At 39.9% G+C, this 16,470-nt stretch overlaps 1 protein-coding gene across 1 annotated transcript in view; it reads right to left on the bottom strand.

Annotated features, from left to right (window-relative positions):
* Positions 1 to 1,396: 1,396 nt before the first annotated feature.
* Positions 1,397 to 16,470, bottom strand: part of ube2g1a (ubiquitin-conjugating enzyme E2G 1a (UBC7 homolog, yeast)) — a 30,713-nt gene continuing 15,639 nt past the window's right edge. Inside the window, exons 2-6 of the mRNA XM_078422473.1 lie at positions 11,011 to 11,113; positions 7,808 to 7,905; positions 5,951 to 6,129; positions 3,487 to 3,602; positions 1,397 to 2,328 (exon numbers count right to left, since the gene is read on the bottom strand). Coding sequence (XP_078278599.1) covers positions 3,516 to 3,602; positions 5,951 to 6,129; positions 7,808 to 7,905; positions 11,011 to 11,113 — 467 coding nt within the window. The 3' untranslated portion in view covers positions 1,397 to 2,328; positions 3,487 to 3,515. The remainder of the gene's footprint in view (positions 2,329 to 3,486; positions 3,603 to 5,950; positions 6,130 to 7,807; positions 7,906 to 11,010; positions 11,114 to 16,470) is intronic.

The following is a 16,470-nucleotide window of genomic DNA, read 5'->3' as shown; positions in this document are numbered from 1 at the left end:
ATTGTCACAGTTGAGAGCCGATATCACCAATGGCATGATTGGAACTAAAATGCAATTAAGAAAACCTAAATGCAACTTGTTTCTTATCTTTGATAAGTTGGATCTTATCCAAATAAGATCTTATCCATCGTGGGCTGCACAGATGCTGCCTTATAGTGCCAGCGACTCAGGTTCTATCCTGACTAAGGGTGCTTGGCTTCTCGATGTGGCCTGTGTGGGTTTTCCCCGGGAACTCTGGCTTCCTCCCACACTCTAAAAATATCCAGGTTTGCAGATTAGTTGGCTGGGTAAAATTGTAAATTGTCCCCAATGTGTGTAGAATAGTGTTAATGTGCGGGGATCGCTGGTAGGCACAGACTCGGTGGGCCGAGGGGCCTGTTTCCGCTTTGTATCTCTAAACTAAACCTCATTCGAAGTTCTAAACTAAACCTCATTTAGAACGGAGATGAGGAAAAACTTTTTCAGTCAGAGTTGTAAATCTGTGGAATTCACTGCCTCAGATGGCAGTGGAGGCCAATTCTCTGGATGCTTTCAAGAGAGAGCTAGATAGAGCTCTTAAGGATAGCGGAGTCAGGGGAATGGGGAGAAGGCAGGAACAGGGTAGTGATTGAGAATGATCAGCCATGATCACATTGAATGGTGGTGCTGGCTCAAAGGGCCGAATGGCCTACTCCTGCACCTATTGTCCATTGTCATTCACCCATAACCCTAAGTCTCCAAAGCACACTTTTCTTTCCTCCAATTCGACAATACATCTTCTGTATCTACCTTCCAGCCTCAGGAGGCTTCAGCCCAAAAAAGCCATTGATGTAAACAAAATCAAATATTGTCCTGTGTTCTGATTTAATGACCCAATGCACCTTAATATGAAATTGCACCAGATTCCATCAAAAAAGTTTCATGCCCGATCAATTTAAAATAGGCACTGCTCACTTTGGAATCAAATATTAAACTTTTCAACTTCCTAAATTTATGCTGGCCAATTCACAGGCAAAGGGCAAGCCTGTGCATGCCATCACAGTGCATGTTTCATTCAAGTACAATAATCACAAGGACGATCAAGAAAACAGTACGAGGTTACATCAGTCATGCATCTGCACACCTGCCTATACCAGATATCTTGCAACAGATTTAAAATCTTGCAGAAGATTCAAAAGCAAACATTGAATTCCACATTTAAGTCAGTGTCTTCAAGTTGTGTTCAAGGCTATCTTGGGGGGGGGGGGGTGGGAGGGTGGGAGAGAGAGAGAAAAAAGTACAAGCTCTTGCATAAAAATAGTGGTTTGGTTAACATTGAACCTGTCTGCATCCTGGTTTTCAATGTAATAGCAACCTGCATATATGTAATTAAACCAGGTGCAATTGAGAGCTTTTAGATAATTGAAACTGACAACTCTTATTGGAAAACAATTGTATTTTGGAAGAACTTTCACTACATGTGACAGAATTCCAAAAATCAAATTACATGAAAATATACATCACCATTTGTCTTTGTACATCAGGCAGAAAATCTGCAGTATAGCTACAAAGAAAAACACAACAGCATTTTTAATACCAAAAATCCTCCAATTGCCCACTTAGAAGGGTAAAGTCTACACCTAAACATGCACAACCTACTCCAGACACTCTTCAAGAGACCAAGCTTCAGAAAAATTTGGTTCATCAGTTAGGCAGTGAAGACTAACGAATTCACCTGCCTAATTACAAATTCAGGTATAAACTTTAACCCATCACTGTAAAACCACGTATTAGCATCTTAAATATGTGAAGATCTGTAATATATATTCATGGTCAAAATACTGGAGGGCACCCAAGTGTTATGCAGTGCCAGAATAGCTGATAAAACATTCTCACTATTGAATCCATTTTAAAAACTGAGAAATGCAACTTATTATTTTTTTTACAGTGCAGGACCCTTTTTTTAAACAAATTTCTTAAATATTAACTTAAGAAAAATGAATGCACAAAGCCCCTTTGCTCAATTTTTTTTTTTAGAATTGACACGATTTTCTAACTAAGCTATAATTTGGTACAATGCATATTGTGGGCATCTAAGTACTGTATATAGAATCTCCAGATAATGTGCTATGTACAGGTCTTTACAATTACTCCTGAAGATCAAAGCAGTTCACAGGAATCCTGATGCATCATTGTTTCCACCCCTTCCCCACCCCCGAAGTTGGCACAATAGCTTTACTCCACAATGATGGCAAATTTCACTCATTGCTCCAGAATGCCAATCCAGGATTAGCAACTTTTACTAGCTCCAACAGTTGGTGGCTTGAGTGCAGAAAGTCAACAGTGCCATGTTAGTTCTTAGTTGGAGACCTGCAACTCAGAAATTTCCCATTAGTTTATTGTAGCTTCATACAACATCTAGAAACAAGTACATAGTATATGTCATTAAAATAAGTCCTTCCTAATTCCAATGGGCACAATCTGAACAAACATATACAATAATTAGGTATTGGCTATTGTGAAACATTCCTATTAAAAAGACAACTTCCAGACTAGAGCCACAAGTATTGCTTCATACAACACGTCTTTCCCTATACAAAAACAAGTTTTTGACTTGCACGGAATCAAGTGAAGTCTGAAGTCATGGGATTATAAAAAAAAGCTTTTGACTCAAAACACAAGATCAATTTGCTAAAATTCCAGAATTGCAAGGTCATCCAACCGAACATTACCACAAATCATTATTGGACAATTGATACATACAGCTCAAAGTCCTAATGGCCAATAAATTGTAGATGGTCTCCAGCCCTTTATTGTTTGACCTCCTACATTAAAGCATTAATCTTGTTAAACACCCCAAGGCACTTTGCTGAAAGAGCAGGGTGTTAACAAAATGACACCACTGCTCATCTGTCCTGCCGCTGACTACATCTCAAAGAGATTTTCTGCAGACTTCAATTACTGTTTCATTGTGTTTCACAAGAAATTAAGTAGAATGGACAGCATTATTTTTGGATAACTTATTATTTTGGACAATAAGGAGTTCCTTTGCTGTCGCTCAACCCTTGTAATGAAAAAGTTTCAAATGTGTTTCAGACACATGTGAAAGTATACAATATGTCACAAGAAATGTTAATTCAACTGCATAAAAAATCTATGCAATTATATGACCAAACCTTCCAAATTTGATTAAAGAGTAGGCTCAGCAAATGCACCATATTGAAGCAAAAACAAATCTGCTCGGTGGATGCAAAGGAATGGTTGACATTTCAGGTCAAGACCCAGTTGCCCGTGTCTTCTGCAGCACGATTTTGAGATACTGATGACAGTAATGACGAGCATAGATTTACACAATGCTTCCCGTAAAAATTCAGGTAAACGGATCTCATGTAAAATTGGTGCCCAAGCACAAAAAACCTTACTGCTTTACTATTGTTTAGTTATATCTGATCATGCAACATGAACCAAAGAAGTCTGCTAATGGCAGGTAAATTTGAAGAAATATTTCTACTGTTGACTTTTCCTTACCCTGAAATGAGGCTTTCTGCATAATAAATTCACTCAAACGCCGTCTCCTGACTTTTTCTTACACAGCGTGCAACTTTCCTTTTGAATTCACCATTGCGGTCTTCCCTCCACTCTTTCTGCAAATAGCAATTCAAAACAAACTAATAAATCAAATCAGAATACAAAGGCTTTGGCATGCTAGCTTTCAGTCAGGAAATTGCATATAGAAGACATTATATTACAGTTGTACAAGACATTGATGAGGCTGCACTTGGAGTATTGTGCTCAGTCACCCTGCTATAGAAAGATGCCATTAAGCAGGAAGAAGCTGCCACAGGAAATACTTAAGGTAGGTACAAAACATACATTTAAAAGGCACATGAATAAGATTTAGAGCAATAAAGGCCAAATGGGAAAAACTTAGATGGAGAACCTTGGCCACTATTTTCAGGCCAAAGAGTTTGTTTCAGTGCTGTATATTAATGACTCCAAGAACCAGTGCCCAAAATTGAAGCTGATGACTGGCTGTATGGAAAAAGCAAATCACACAGCAACATCTTATAGTTTCATCGTTCAAGAGGGGTTTCCTGATTCTCATCAACTCCAGATCAGCCAAGGCCACACTTGATCAAATATTGTCTCAATGTTAAGAGTAGTTACTCTCATCTCACATTGGAGATTAGCTCTTTTGTCCATATTTGGACCAAAGCTGTGATGTCAGGATCAGAGCGATCTTGGCAGAACATAAATGGAACTTAGAGCAGGTTGTTGCAAAGCAAATGCTGCTCAAGAGGTGGATACAAATGGTATCACTGAGGTAGAAAGAATAAAATAGTTTTACATCTCATCTGAGTTAAGTCAAAGACAAGTTTGTGTAATTCGGTCACTGGTGTAGGATGCAACCTTCAACTAGACATTTTGACACAACTCAGTAAAGAACTGCAGTACTTTACAACTGCCCACCTCTGCTCACTATTAAAAAAAACATTAACTGTACCCACTGATGTTGCAGAAAGAATGACCAGAAATGAACATTACATATTTCCAAAACAAAAGAATGCGTGGAATTGAATCAGAATCCGTGGATAAATTGATTAAAAAAACATCAGATAGAATGTGGTAAGAATATGAAGAACTTAATCTTGCTCAGAACCAAGTCACAACACAATGCATAGGTAATGGAAAGTTTGAGCAAAGACCAAATGAGCAAATGCCAGAATCTGTTACGGTACAAGATATTTCAGCAAAATCATAATTACTGTTATACAAAAGTATGAAGTACAAACATTCAATTAAGCTATATCCTAATTGTGCAGATCTAGCTTTGGCATGTATTGAGCAGGGGGCAGAAACAGTTAAACGTTGATCCATCATGGTTGGATGGAAAGAAAGAGAAATCAATGCTTTAACTACTATCAGTAAGGCTGCATGAGCAGCAATGATCCATATCTGGCCACCTTGCCCTTCAGTATATCAGAAGCTGAAATATATTTTCTAATCAGTCAGCCAAATTCTAGCAAATGGTTATATCAAAGTTAGAAACTCCCAATATTTGAACCAAGTCGACAAAAACTTGGCAACAAATTAGTTTTCCATGCAAAATGTTATATAGCGATTTGTTCAAATGCTCAGTTTAATAAAAGTCAAAGGATGAATGAAGGTCATTATCACCAAAATTAAAGCAAGGTAGAGCTTCAGTTAAGATCACATGAAACCATTGGTGTTAAGACCAATAGTTACAAATAGCTTCCAATGGAGACACGCATTACATAGATCCCAGGCAGCATTTATAAATTAAAAGATCTTAGTGGGAATCATTAGTGACATGCAACCTTTTAAAACTATTTCCCCATCTCCTATTTAAATGGGAAGGTGAGCCTGAGAAGCCAAGCAAAGTGTTAGAATACACAAAATTAAAGTTATCCTCCAGTTTAATGCAATACCACTGAATTCTCTAAGCCCAGTAGCATCAAGTTACAGATGCAACAATGGAAGGCAAGAGGGATGAACAGCACATCTTGGACATCTTTAATGTCCAAGGCTAGATAGATCTCTATTCTGTCAATAAATTAGCTAAGGTCCATTTTTACAGTATAGGATTGGACATTTGAAAGCAGAGTGGAGTTTGGGTCAGACGGGGCAAAAGAGGGGAAAGAATGAACATGGAATTCTTCATATATTTGAACTGCTAAATGTCCTTTAAAAAATCTGCATTCCAATATATTACAGCTAAAATATTTAAATAATTTCACCTAGGTGCTCTAACACATGTAAACCAATTGAGCACTTAATCATATCTATAATTTAGCATTTTTGATTTAACAAAATCGTGTGGAATTTAGTACTTTGGATTCAAACTTTATGAGCATGTTTTCTAAAGCTTTGACATGGTGGTGGAAAATCTTACTGAAACCTTGAAATAGAGAATAATGAAGTTGAAAGTAATCAGGTTGGAGCCAAAATTCTGATCAATAAAAGCTCTTACCGCTGCATCCACATTAGCCGGTGAGTCTCCATTTGGATCTGCCAACATTGAAATCACGCTGATAAGAATAGTCTCCACAGTGTGGATTGGCAGCCAGCGTTCTTCAGGCTTTTCATACCCATACTTATCCTCACCAGGCTCGTGTAGAATAGAGATGCATACCTCGCCATTCTTATCAACTTTAACAGAGCAAAAAAAGATTAAAGTTACAAAATCTTAAGTGTTCTTTTCATTTTTCAATATATTGACACATGGAAAACTTATTTTTTGAAACCAACCTTCTAGTAGATTTGCAATCACCAAATAATACTTGTACAAAACTGAAATCATTGATCATGAACCAGATTCGGCCAGTGTGAATGGGACATAAACTAATTAAAAGATTACAGGGGTACCCTACGTTACAGCCATTGGATTTACGGAGAATTACCTTGGCAAAATTCACTCATGGAATTTGCATGGAAAATAATTCAAATTTTCTCAGTGCTTCTTGTGCAGATGATTCGCTTTCATATCTTGATATGACCAGTTTCTAGGTATGCAACACTTAGCCCCTCCCCCACCCTGTAATGTGGGGGTTACTGGTCATTGCCAAATTTGGTACTAAAGAGCACTGCGAACATTAAGGAAACAATTGATGTTCACTAAAACACAACAATCCCAAAAAACTTCAGATGCTGAAATTTGGAACAAGTAATCTACTCAACAGGTCACGCAGCATCAGTAGCTGAGGGGGAAAATAACCAGCATAGAGAGGGGAGGGGGTGGTGAGACAGGTGCGGGGAGACCAGGGGGGATAACGGATGGTGGGCAGATGGAGACAGGTATAGAGACAGGTATAGAGGGGGATGAGGTAGAGTTGGGAGGTAGATGATAGATGGAAGCAGATAAAAAGAGCCAGATGGTTCCAGAGACAACTGCTTGATGGCGATAAGCAGGAACAGAGGCTACCTTTTCTAGAATTAGATTTGACAGAAGCCATTAAGCGAGAGGTGAAGGGCAGATGGATCCAGAACCAGATGGGGGTGGCTGGAAGTGGGTCCTTTGGGTGAAGTGTGTGGAGGGAACCAAAAATGGGTGACTAGGGCTGGAAAGGAAGGGTAAGGGAAGGAAGACAAAAATGAGGAACAGGAGGGATAAAGAGGGAAAAAAGACTGGATTGGCGAATCACCCCAAACTAGCAAATGTAATGCTTAGGTTGTAGACTACAGAGGCAGAATGGGACAATGTTTGCATTGAGTCTTACCCAGGCAGTGGCGAAGGCAGAGGCAGACAGGTCAGAGTAGGAAGGGGAAAAGGCTTGCAACAGAGAGCTCAGGAGAGCCATCACAGAGTGCAGGTGTGCTGTAAATCAATCGGCTAATTTGCACTTGGTCTCAATGTAGTGGGGGTCATATCCTGAGCACTAAATGCAGTAGATGGGAGTCCTGTTCTCTCACTCGTCACAGCTTGAAATCATTTCATTGAGCCGCGAGGTTGTGTATTACACATTTCCACATAGAATGCTTGGTTTTATTTCTCGGCTTATCAAGTTCAAAACCTTGCAAAAAGTTTGGAATATAAGGTTTCAGTTGGCCACCGAGTGCATTAATTTTGAACGCCTGATTTATCCTTGTGCCACTGCATTGATTCACTCCTCCCTGACTGGATGCTGGAATAAGGTTCACTGGCATAAAAGCAGGTACAAATTATCTGGAATTTAATGGGATATTATAATTGTGCCATCTGCAAAAAGAAATTATTGGAGCTTTACAAGAAAGGATTTTTCTGAACTGCAAAATTGTGCTTCCCCCTTCTTTCCCACCAATCCCCCAATCCATAGCCAAGCTCTTCCACCACTGTTGACTTTGCTCTCACCATTTGGATGCCAGATTTCTGTGATGAATTTCATCTTTGGCGGCCTGAGGGGATAGTCTTTAGGGAAGGTGAGATGAGCTTTGAACACACCACCTTCACTGTGGAGAAAAAGTACAACAATTAGTTTCTGCAACAGATTTATGGAGATCAAATTCAATTCTAGAATCATGACAAAAACATTGTATAATTCTACAGATGGTGGTCGATATTGAGCGACGGGAAATATATCTCTCCTACACCATGCCACTATTATGGATTTGATGTAGGCAATTTAGACACGTTTCCTTCACTCACCATCCTTTTTAACCTCTCACCACCAACAACTTCCCCAATCCCTACACATAGCTCAAGAGGAAATTTGTACCTCAAACTTTGTGCCTTTTAGAACTGTTATTCGTGAAACTGATTTGGGGACAGCATTGTTAACCAAATAGCTGTAAGCCACTCTATGCTAATCAAAGAGGTGAAGGTATTATTCAAATGTTCTCCATCTGGGAAGGGATGTTAGAATAAAAAAAGACCCATGAAGGGGTAAAAAAAACCCTGGTCAATGTTTCTATGAGAATATGGGCATCTTAATTTTCCATGGCCTTGATTATCCTCCAAGAGTTAAAGTTTTTTGATGTAAATAAGAGCAGTTTAGATAACAAATGAGCCAACCAGTGAATAGGGAGCATTAAATCTAGGTATTACATGTAACGGTTTTACCTCTGAAGTCCAATCTTGGCTGACAAAGTGAAGCACTGAAGAATGCTGCATTGTTGGAGCAGCTGCATCTGCAGAGGATGCAGAACAGATTGGCCCTCAAAAGGATGAGGAGAAAACCCTATTACACTAAATGAGCAGGGAATGTCCTCCCAAGTCCCAGACAATACCCAGTCAACTAACTTCATTGTTATCCCATGTTTATTATCTACTGTGGAGAGGTGAGCTTCCACACAGCATTTTGTACAGTACAAAATGATTACACTTCAAAATATTTTAGTTGTACGGTAGTTTAAGATTGTAAAGAGGGCCTATAAAATAAAGTTCCTCTTGAACTTAGACCAGAAAGAAGATGGGAATACTAAATGTTGCAGAATTTGTGCCATCATGATCAACTCTTCTGCCATTTGATGCCCCAAAGTACAAACAAATTTGTATTTTTAAATGTCATTGTGGGGATTAACCCAGAGTACAAGCTAGAGAACTGAAAATAACTACCACAGCTTCCTATATTTTACAATACATTTCAACAGTAAAAAGCCACAGGTACGCACATAGCAAAATATGACTCATTTTGGCAATATTTTTAAAACGAAACATCTAAAATGAAAACTTCGCATGGCAGGGATCAACAGATTTTGCATATCCAACGTTTGGTATATTATAAATAGTCAAATAAAACATACTTTAGTTACATATCTCACAAACTATTAATATTGAGAGAAGGCAAAACAACACGCCAAACACCATATAGACATTGATATTTGTACCATTAGCATATTAACAAAGTAGACTAGGCTACCAAACCGAAGTTGGTAGATAATCATTATTAAAAAAATCAACATTGTTTCAAAGCCATGCGCAGTTATCGAAAATCGTCTCTGCATAGGCACTCCATTCGTTTTGCAAAAAAGTCTGACGGTACACAGGCCTTACTTGCTATTCCAGCATTTTTACGATTCTTCTACAAGGACCTCCTGCTCACAGTATACTGATATTGAGACTCAATCCATTTAAAAAAATCTACAATACGTAACTGTATTTTCCAACAACAAAAACACCCTACATCAATAGACAATAGGTGCAGGAGTAGGCCATTCAGCCCTTCGAGCCAGCACCGCCATTCAATGCGATCATGGCTGATCACTCTCAATCAGTACCCCGTTCCTGCCTTCTCCCCATACCCCCTCACTCCGCTATCCTTAAGAGCTCTATACAGCTCTCCCTTGAAAGCATCCAACGAACTGGCCTCCACTGCCTTCTGAGGCAGATAATTCCACACCTTCACCACTCTCTGACTGAAAAAGTTCTTCCTCATCTCTGTTCTAAATGGCCTACCCCTTATTCTTAAACTGTGGCCACTTGTTCTGGACTCCCCCAACATTGGGAACATGTTTCCTGCCTCTAATGTGTCCAATCCCCTAATTATCTTATATGTTTCAATAAGATCCCCCCTCATCCTTCTAAATTCCAGTGTATACAAGCCTAATTGCTCCAGCCTTTCAACATACGACAGTCCCGCCATTCCGGGAATCAACTTAGTGAACCTACGCTGCACGCCCTCAATAGCAAGAATATCCTTCCTCAAACTTCACCAAGATCCCCTTTCCTAGTTTCCCTTCCATCTCCCTATCAAATCTGAACAGTCTACTGCGTTATCACCTGTCATTAATACATTGTAAACAGATCCGCTGAGATTAATCTGTACTGCATCATAAAAATTACTTTAATTTTGCCAGACATACCTCTAACCATGTTGATATATCGTCATCAAAGCCACAAGTCTTTTTTTGTGCAAAACCTTTTAGGAAATCAATACATTCCATTTACTGGTGTCCCTTTATCTACAATGTTAATTACATTAACCCAACGCACATATCAAATACGTAAAATCAGGTTGCCTCTGCCTAGAAAAGTATTATATTCTTATTACAAGTGGCCTTGCTATAACACGATAGTTAAGTTCCTAAGCAACCTTTTGTTATAGAATAAAAATCACACTGTAATGACAATTGTGTCAATGGGGGTTAAAAGGAGGTTTAGGGGGCGAGAGTATTCAGAACAGCTACTCGACCCCCCAACAGGACTTTATTTTGGTACTGCAAGCTAAAAATACTAAAACCTACATGCCACATTGTTAAACAGTATTATTGCAGAAGTGTCAATAGAAGCGATTGCTTGTATATTTCAATGGTTGCTCACAGTTAAAGTAACAGTTGAGTTACTAAGAGACAATGGTGTCCGATTACTGCAAGAGGTTACATGAAAACAGGACTTTCTCCCCTCTCCATCCTAATACTGTTAAGTTCCAAGACAACTTTTTTCTACTTGGTCAATTGCCAACGTAACTTTTAACCTTTTAAGCATCATCAGCTTTCTCCTCTCATCACACTGGTGAAACATTGCCAACATATCCATTTTAGAAATCCCAGTGTAGTGGGACTTCTGCAAAATATAGCATAATAATTTCTCTCTATACAGATCAGTGCAATACTTACTACAGAGTGTCAGGTGGACCTATGATAAGTACTTCCCACCTGTACAGGTCATTGTCATCAATTAACCCAGCTGAAAAACCATCAACAGGATTCTTGTTCAGCTCTAAAATGACAAAAATGGATAAAGGTTACATTTTCACATTTTACAATATTTCACAAAAAGCACCAGACCATTATTAGAAATACCAGTGACCGTATAAAACATATAGCCACTGATGCATTAACCCAATAAATTCCAAACACGCATCAAATTGATGAAAGTGTGCACTACATTTTTGAAATCTGATTGTAGAGTTGGAAGAAGCTTGAAGAATGCTGTTTCTTCATACTTGCCTTCATACTGCATGTGATCTATCAAGCTTCTAGATTTTTCTCTACCATTCAACCCAGTCGAGTCATCCCTTGTGCACACACCCCCACCACCAAAACAAAAGTCAGGAGAAATCTCAAATTCTTGACACCATGAAGAAACACCTCAGAGGCCAATGAGTTAATCAAGTGGGTAGATGCACAGTCTTTTACCCAGAGTGGGGGAAATCGAGGACCAGAGGACATAGATTCAAGATGAAGGGGAAAAGATTTAATAGGAATCCATGGGGTAACTTTTTCACCAGATGGTGGTGGGTGTATGGAACAAGCTGCCTGAGGAGGTAGTTGAGGCTGGGACTATCCCATCGTTTAAGAAACAGTTAGACAAGTACATGGATAGGACAGATTGAGGGTTATGGACCAAGCACAGGCAAGTGGGACTAGGGTAGCTGGGACATTGTTGGCTGGTGTGGTGAGTTGGGCCAAAGGGCCTGTTTCCACATTGTATCACTCTATGACTAGAACTCTAAGCATTCATAATCAAGGTTCCAATGTCTTGTTGATACTCAACAACCAATTTCAGTGCATAAATCAGCAGTTCTGCTATAACACAATAGTTACGCACGTAAAAAACTGTTCATTTAAATCACATTTGAAAAACAATTGTGTCAAAGGGGGCTAGAGAACTTCAGACTTGCAAGAACAAAGTCTCCTCCCACCCAACCCCATGGGATATATGCTATAACAAAACTACCTGTGATTTGTTAAAGGCAAATTTACAAAGCAAAATTTAGAATAATTTACAGAGGATCAAAAGACTGAGGGACTGTTACAGGTCTAGACAAATAATCTTTAAAAAGATTATAATCTACAGGCAGTGTAGATTCAGCATGTAGATTTCCTCATGAGGACATTCAGCATTGTTTGTGCAGTTCTGAATAACCTTATCCAGCCATACTGTATCCAAACAATTGGCAAAATTAATATATAAATATCAAGCCCATGATTCTCCATTTTCCACAATACATTGTACTGAAACATCGTTCTCGTCACACCTCTACATCAAGTTCCGACCAGCCTTCACATGTTGACAGTATACGGTACAGGTGCAAATATACCACAACCATGCATGGCAGGACTGGTATCAGTTTATTGGTTCCGGCATATACCTGCCAGAACAATCCAATTCAGAGAGTGTCATGCAGCTCAGAAACATACCCTTCAGCCCAACATGCCCATACTAACCACATCTGTTCTGTAGATTTCTATGTATTGATGATTCACATGCCATCTCGGCACTTCTTAAATTGAGTGTACCTGCCTACTTCCACAGGCAGCACATTTCATATTCCACCACTGAAAAATATTCACACTACCACCCCCCCCCCCCAAACTCACTCACATCTCTCCCTCCATTCTTTCTAGATGCACAATTTTCAACTCTTCAATCATTTTGCCTCACTTTCTGGCTTTTCATCTTTAGCCTTTGTCCATCCATCTGCCTATCAAAAACCCTCCTCACCTGTATCAACCCATCTGTCAGGCTTAGTTTTGCTCCTCTTCCAGTTTTCTCCCCCCCCCCCCCCCCCCCCCCCCGCCTGAAGGATCTTCAGAGATGCTGCCTGACCTGCCGAGTTATTCCAGCACCAATCTTCATTCTCATTCAGAACCCCTCTGAATCTTCCACCACTCAGTTTATACCAATATGCTTGTATTTTAGACATGATCACCATGAAAGAAAGACCACCTGATTTATGCCCCTCAGTTTTGTACCTACATCAAAATACTCCTCAGCCTCCTCTGTCCAAGGGAAAAAACAAACCCAGGGTATCCATTTTCTCCTTACAAATTCATCCAATCCAAATGGCAAATCTCTTCTGCCCCCTCTCCAGCACAATTGCATACTTTTGCAATTATACAACAATTCTGCAACAATTACACAATTCAGGTGCATCCTACTCTTGTAACATGCCCCAGCTGATGTATTCTATACCCCAGTTTTTGAACAAATTCTTACATGCCTTAAACTCACTTCCTGTCCATTCCCCATATTCTGTAACTGTCAGTGTTGAATCATCTCAGCTTGAATTGCATGTTCGCTAATTCAGTACTCTTGTACTGGGAAATGTCCCCTCTATTTCAATCTTGTACACAATATTACTTTTTGAAGACAATCCTTCTGCTCTAAAACATTTCATTCCAGGAAAATAAGGAGAATGCGTCTGCAGAGCAAGAGTCACATGGCGTGAAAACAAGTCCTTTGGCCCAATTTGCCTATGCTGACCAACATGCCCTGTATACACTAGACCCACCTGCCTGAGTTTGGCCCATATCCTTCTGTCTTTCTTATCCATGTACATGTCCAATATTACAATTCACTTCAAGCTGGGGGGTAGTGTGAATTGTGAGGAAGATGCAATAAGGCTGCAGGGTGACTTGGACAGGTTGTGTGAGTGGGCGGATACATGGCAAATGCAGTATAATGTAGATAAGTGTGAGGTTATTCACTTTGGAAGTAAGAATAGAAAGGCAGATTATTATCTGAATGGTGTCAAGTTAGGAAGAGGGGATGTTCAACGAGATCTGGGTGTCCTAGTGCATCAGTCACTGAAAGGAAGCATGCAGGTACAGCAGGCAGTGAAGAAAGCCAATGGAATGTTGGCCTTCATAACAAGAGGAGTTGAGTATAGGAGCAAAGAGGTCCTTCTACAGTTGTACCGGGCCCTGGTGAGACCGCACCTGGAGTACTGTGTGCAGTTTTGGTCTCCAAATTTGAGGAAGGATATTCTTGCTATTGAGGGCGTGTAGCGTAGGTTCACTAGGTTAATTCCTGGAATGGCGGGACTGTCGTATGTTGAAAGGCTGGAGCAATTAGGCTTGTATACACTGGAATTTAGAAGTATGAGGGGGGATCTTATTGAAACATATAAGATAATTAGGGGATTGGACACATTAGAGCCAGGAAACATGTTCCCAATGTTGGGGGAGTCCAGAACAAGGGGCCACAGTTTAAGAATAAGGGGTAGGCCATTTAGAACGGAGATGAGGAAGAACTTTTTCAGCCAGAGAGTGGTGAAGGTGTGGAATTCTCTGCCTCAGAAGGCAGTGGAGGCCAGTTCGTTGGATGCTTTCAAGAGAGAGCTGGATAGAGCTCTTAAGGATAGCGGAGTGAGGGGGTATGGGGAGAAGGCAGGAACGGGGTACTGATTGAGAGTGATCAGCCATGATCGCATTGAATGGTGGTGCTGGCTCGAAGGGCTGAATGGCCTACTCCTGCACCTATTGTCTATTAACTACATGGGTTCCCCAGATCTGGTTTCCTCTCAAATCCCAAAAAGGTATGCTGGCTGGTAGGTAAAGTGGCAACTACTGCTGGCAGCAAGCATGTTTGGGGAATGTGAGAAGTGTTGATGGGCATGCAAGTCAAATAAAGAAAAATGAGATTGCTTTGGAGCTGCCACAGGCAACTATTCAGTCCTTCATGTGCACGTCACAAGTGTGGAAAAACAAATTTAGTTTTTATTCAAGAATATCCTTCAAAATGATGTGCATTTCTTTAAATGGTCTCAAAGGCTTGAACAATTTCAATAAGACTACTTGTGACCATGACAGCTTATCATACGTCTTCTTATTACAGCATGGCTGCCCGAGTCTAAACAAATGGGAGTCTAACTAAGAATTGGGATTCAAACAAAATCTTCAGCTGTTATCTTTCTAAATCAACAAATATTTTCCTATTGCTGTTGGGTATTTATGCTATACACAGGGAGCATTGAACACTGGCTAGTCAGGACGAAACACAGTAATGGAAGCCCGTAGAACACTTAACCAAGCTGTAAATTTAAAGGAAGCAGACAATTGACACAACCCTACCACTGGCATAATGCCCATTGCGACCAATCTGATGGAACCTCAACGAGCTTTTCCCAATATAGTCTGGCTACCTGACCATGGTTGGTTTCGGTTAGGTGTCAAAGTAACATCTTCAAGCTTAGGGCTGGTTTTATTTTTATACAGAGCACAGTCACAATTTCCTATTTTTACCTGTATGTTTACATCCTGCTTATGGAGCAGCAGCATACCCAGGAGCTTTCTGCATGCCAACATTTATGAGGTTCTCGATGATTAAAACAGCAGTTGTGCAATTTGCAGGAAGGACCATAAAACTATTTTATCTGCCATTTTCTTGCTCACAAGCTACACTCCTTCGCACACCCCTCAAAGCATCATTCTGTCATCTAGTTTGCCTTTTCATCGAAGGTTGCTGATAATTGCATGGATTGCAGCAAAAAACACAAACTGTGAATAGGTAAATGTCTGTTCACTGCAGTTGCTCTAATATCAAGCTTCAGATCTTAGAAATAACCTGTTCTACTGGTTTTCATCTTCCATTATCCATGCCACTGCATTCCATGCAACTCTGGACATTATTTTCTGTAAAGCTTGCAGGCTACTTACTAATTTGCAAATTTATAAATATTACATTTAAGCTCTCCTGCATTTGCCTTGCAGTAACAACCAACCTGTTCAAACATACTTTCATCACTTCTCCCTACCACTGCCTCCTCTTACTTAGTCAACAGGAAGGGAAAACTGGCAGCCCAATGGTTTTCCAAATGTGTTACCATGTCCTTGGATTCCTGTAATATTTTGACAACAGGTTCCAGGAAAATTGGTTTATAGTTGTATCCTCTCCTCACCCCTTTGAGTAGTAATTATTTTAATGAATTAGCTTTTAATTTTCTTACATTTGCCTTGTTCCAATCTGCTGGGGCAATTCTAGAGTTTAGGGGTTCATTTATATTCAATAAATTTTAGAAATTTCCTTTCTGACCACTTTTTTTGCTACTTCTCATAAGTTCCAATTTCCTCCACGGCACTCTTCCCTCTACCGTAACTGTAATTTTAGAAGTTTTAGAAATTGTCATCCAAGATAGGTGGCGCAGCGGTAGAGTTGCTGTCTTACAGCACCGGAGATCGGGGTTTGATCCCGACTGCAGGTGTTGTCTGTACGGAGTTTGCACGTTCTGCCTATGAACGGGTGGGTTTTCTCAGAGATCTTCGGTTTCTTCACACATTTCAAAGACATACAGGTTTGTAGGTTAATTGGCTTGATATAATTGTTAATTGCCCCTAGCGTGTGTAGGATAA

Source organism: Rhinoraja longicauda, chromosome 26 (assembly GCF_053455715.1).
Source record: "Rhinoraja longicauda isolate Sanriku21f chromosome 26, sRhiLon1.1, whole genome shotgun sequence".
NCBI lineage: Eukaryota > Metazoa > Chordata > Chondrichthyes > Rajiformes > Arhynchobatidae > Rhinoraja > Rhinoraja longicauda.
Note: the sequence above shows the minus strand (reverse complement) of the source record. Positions and strands in the feature narration are given on the sequence as shown.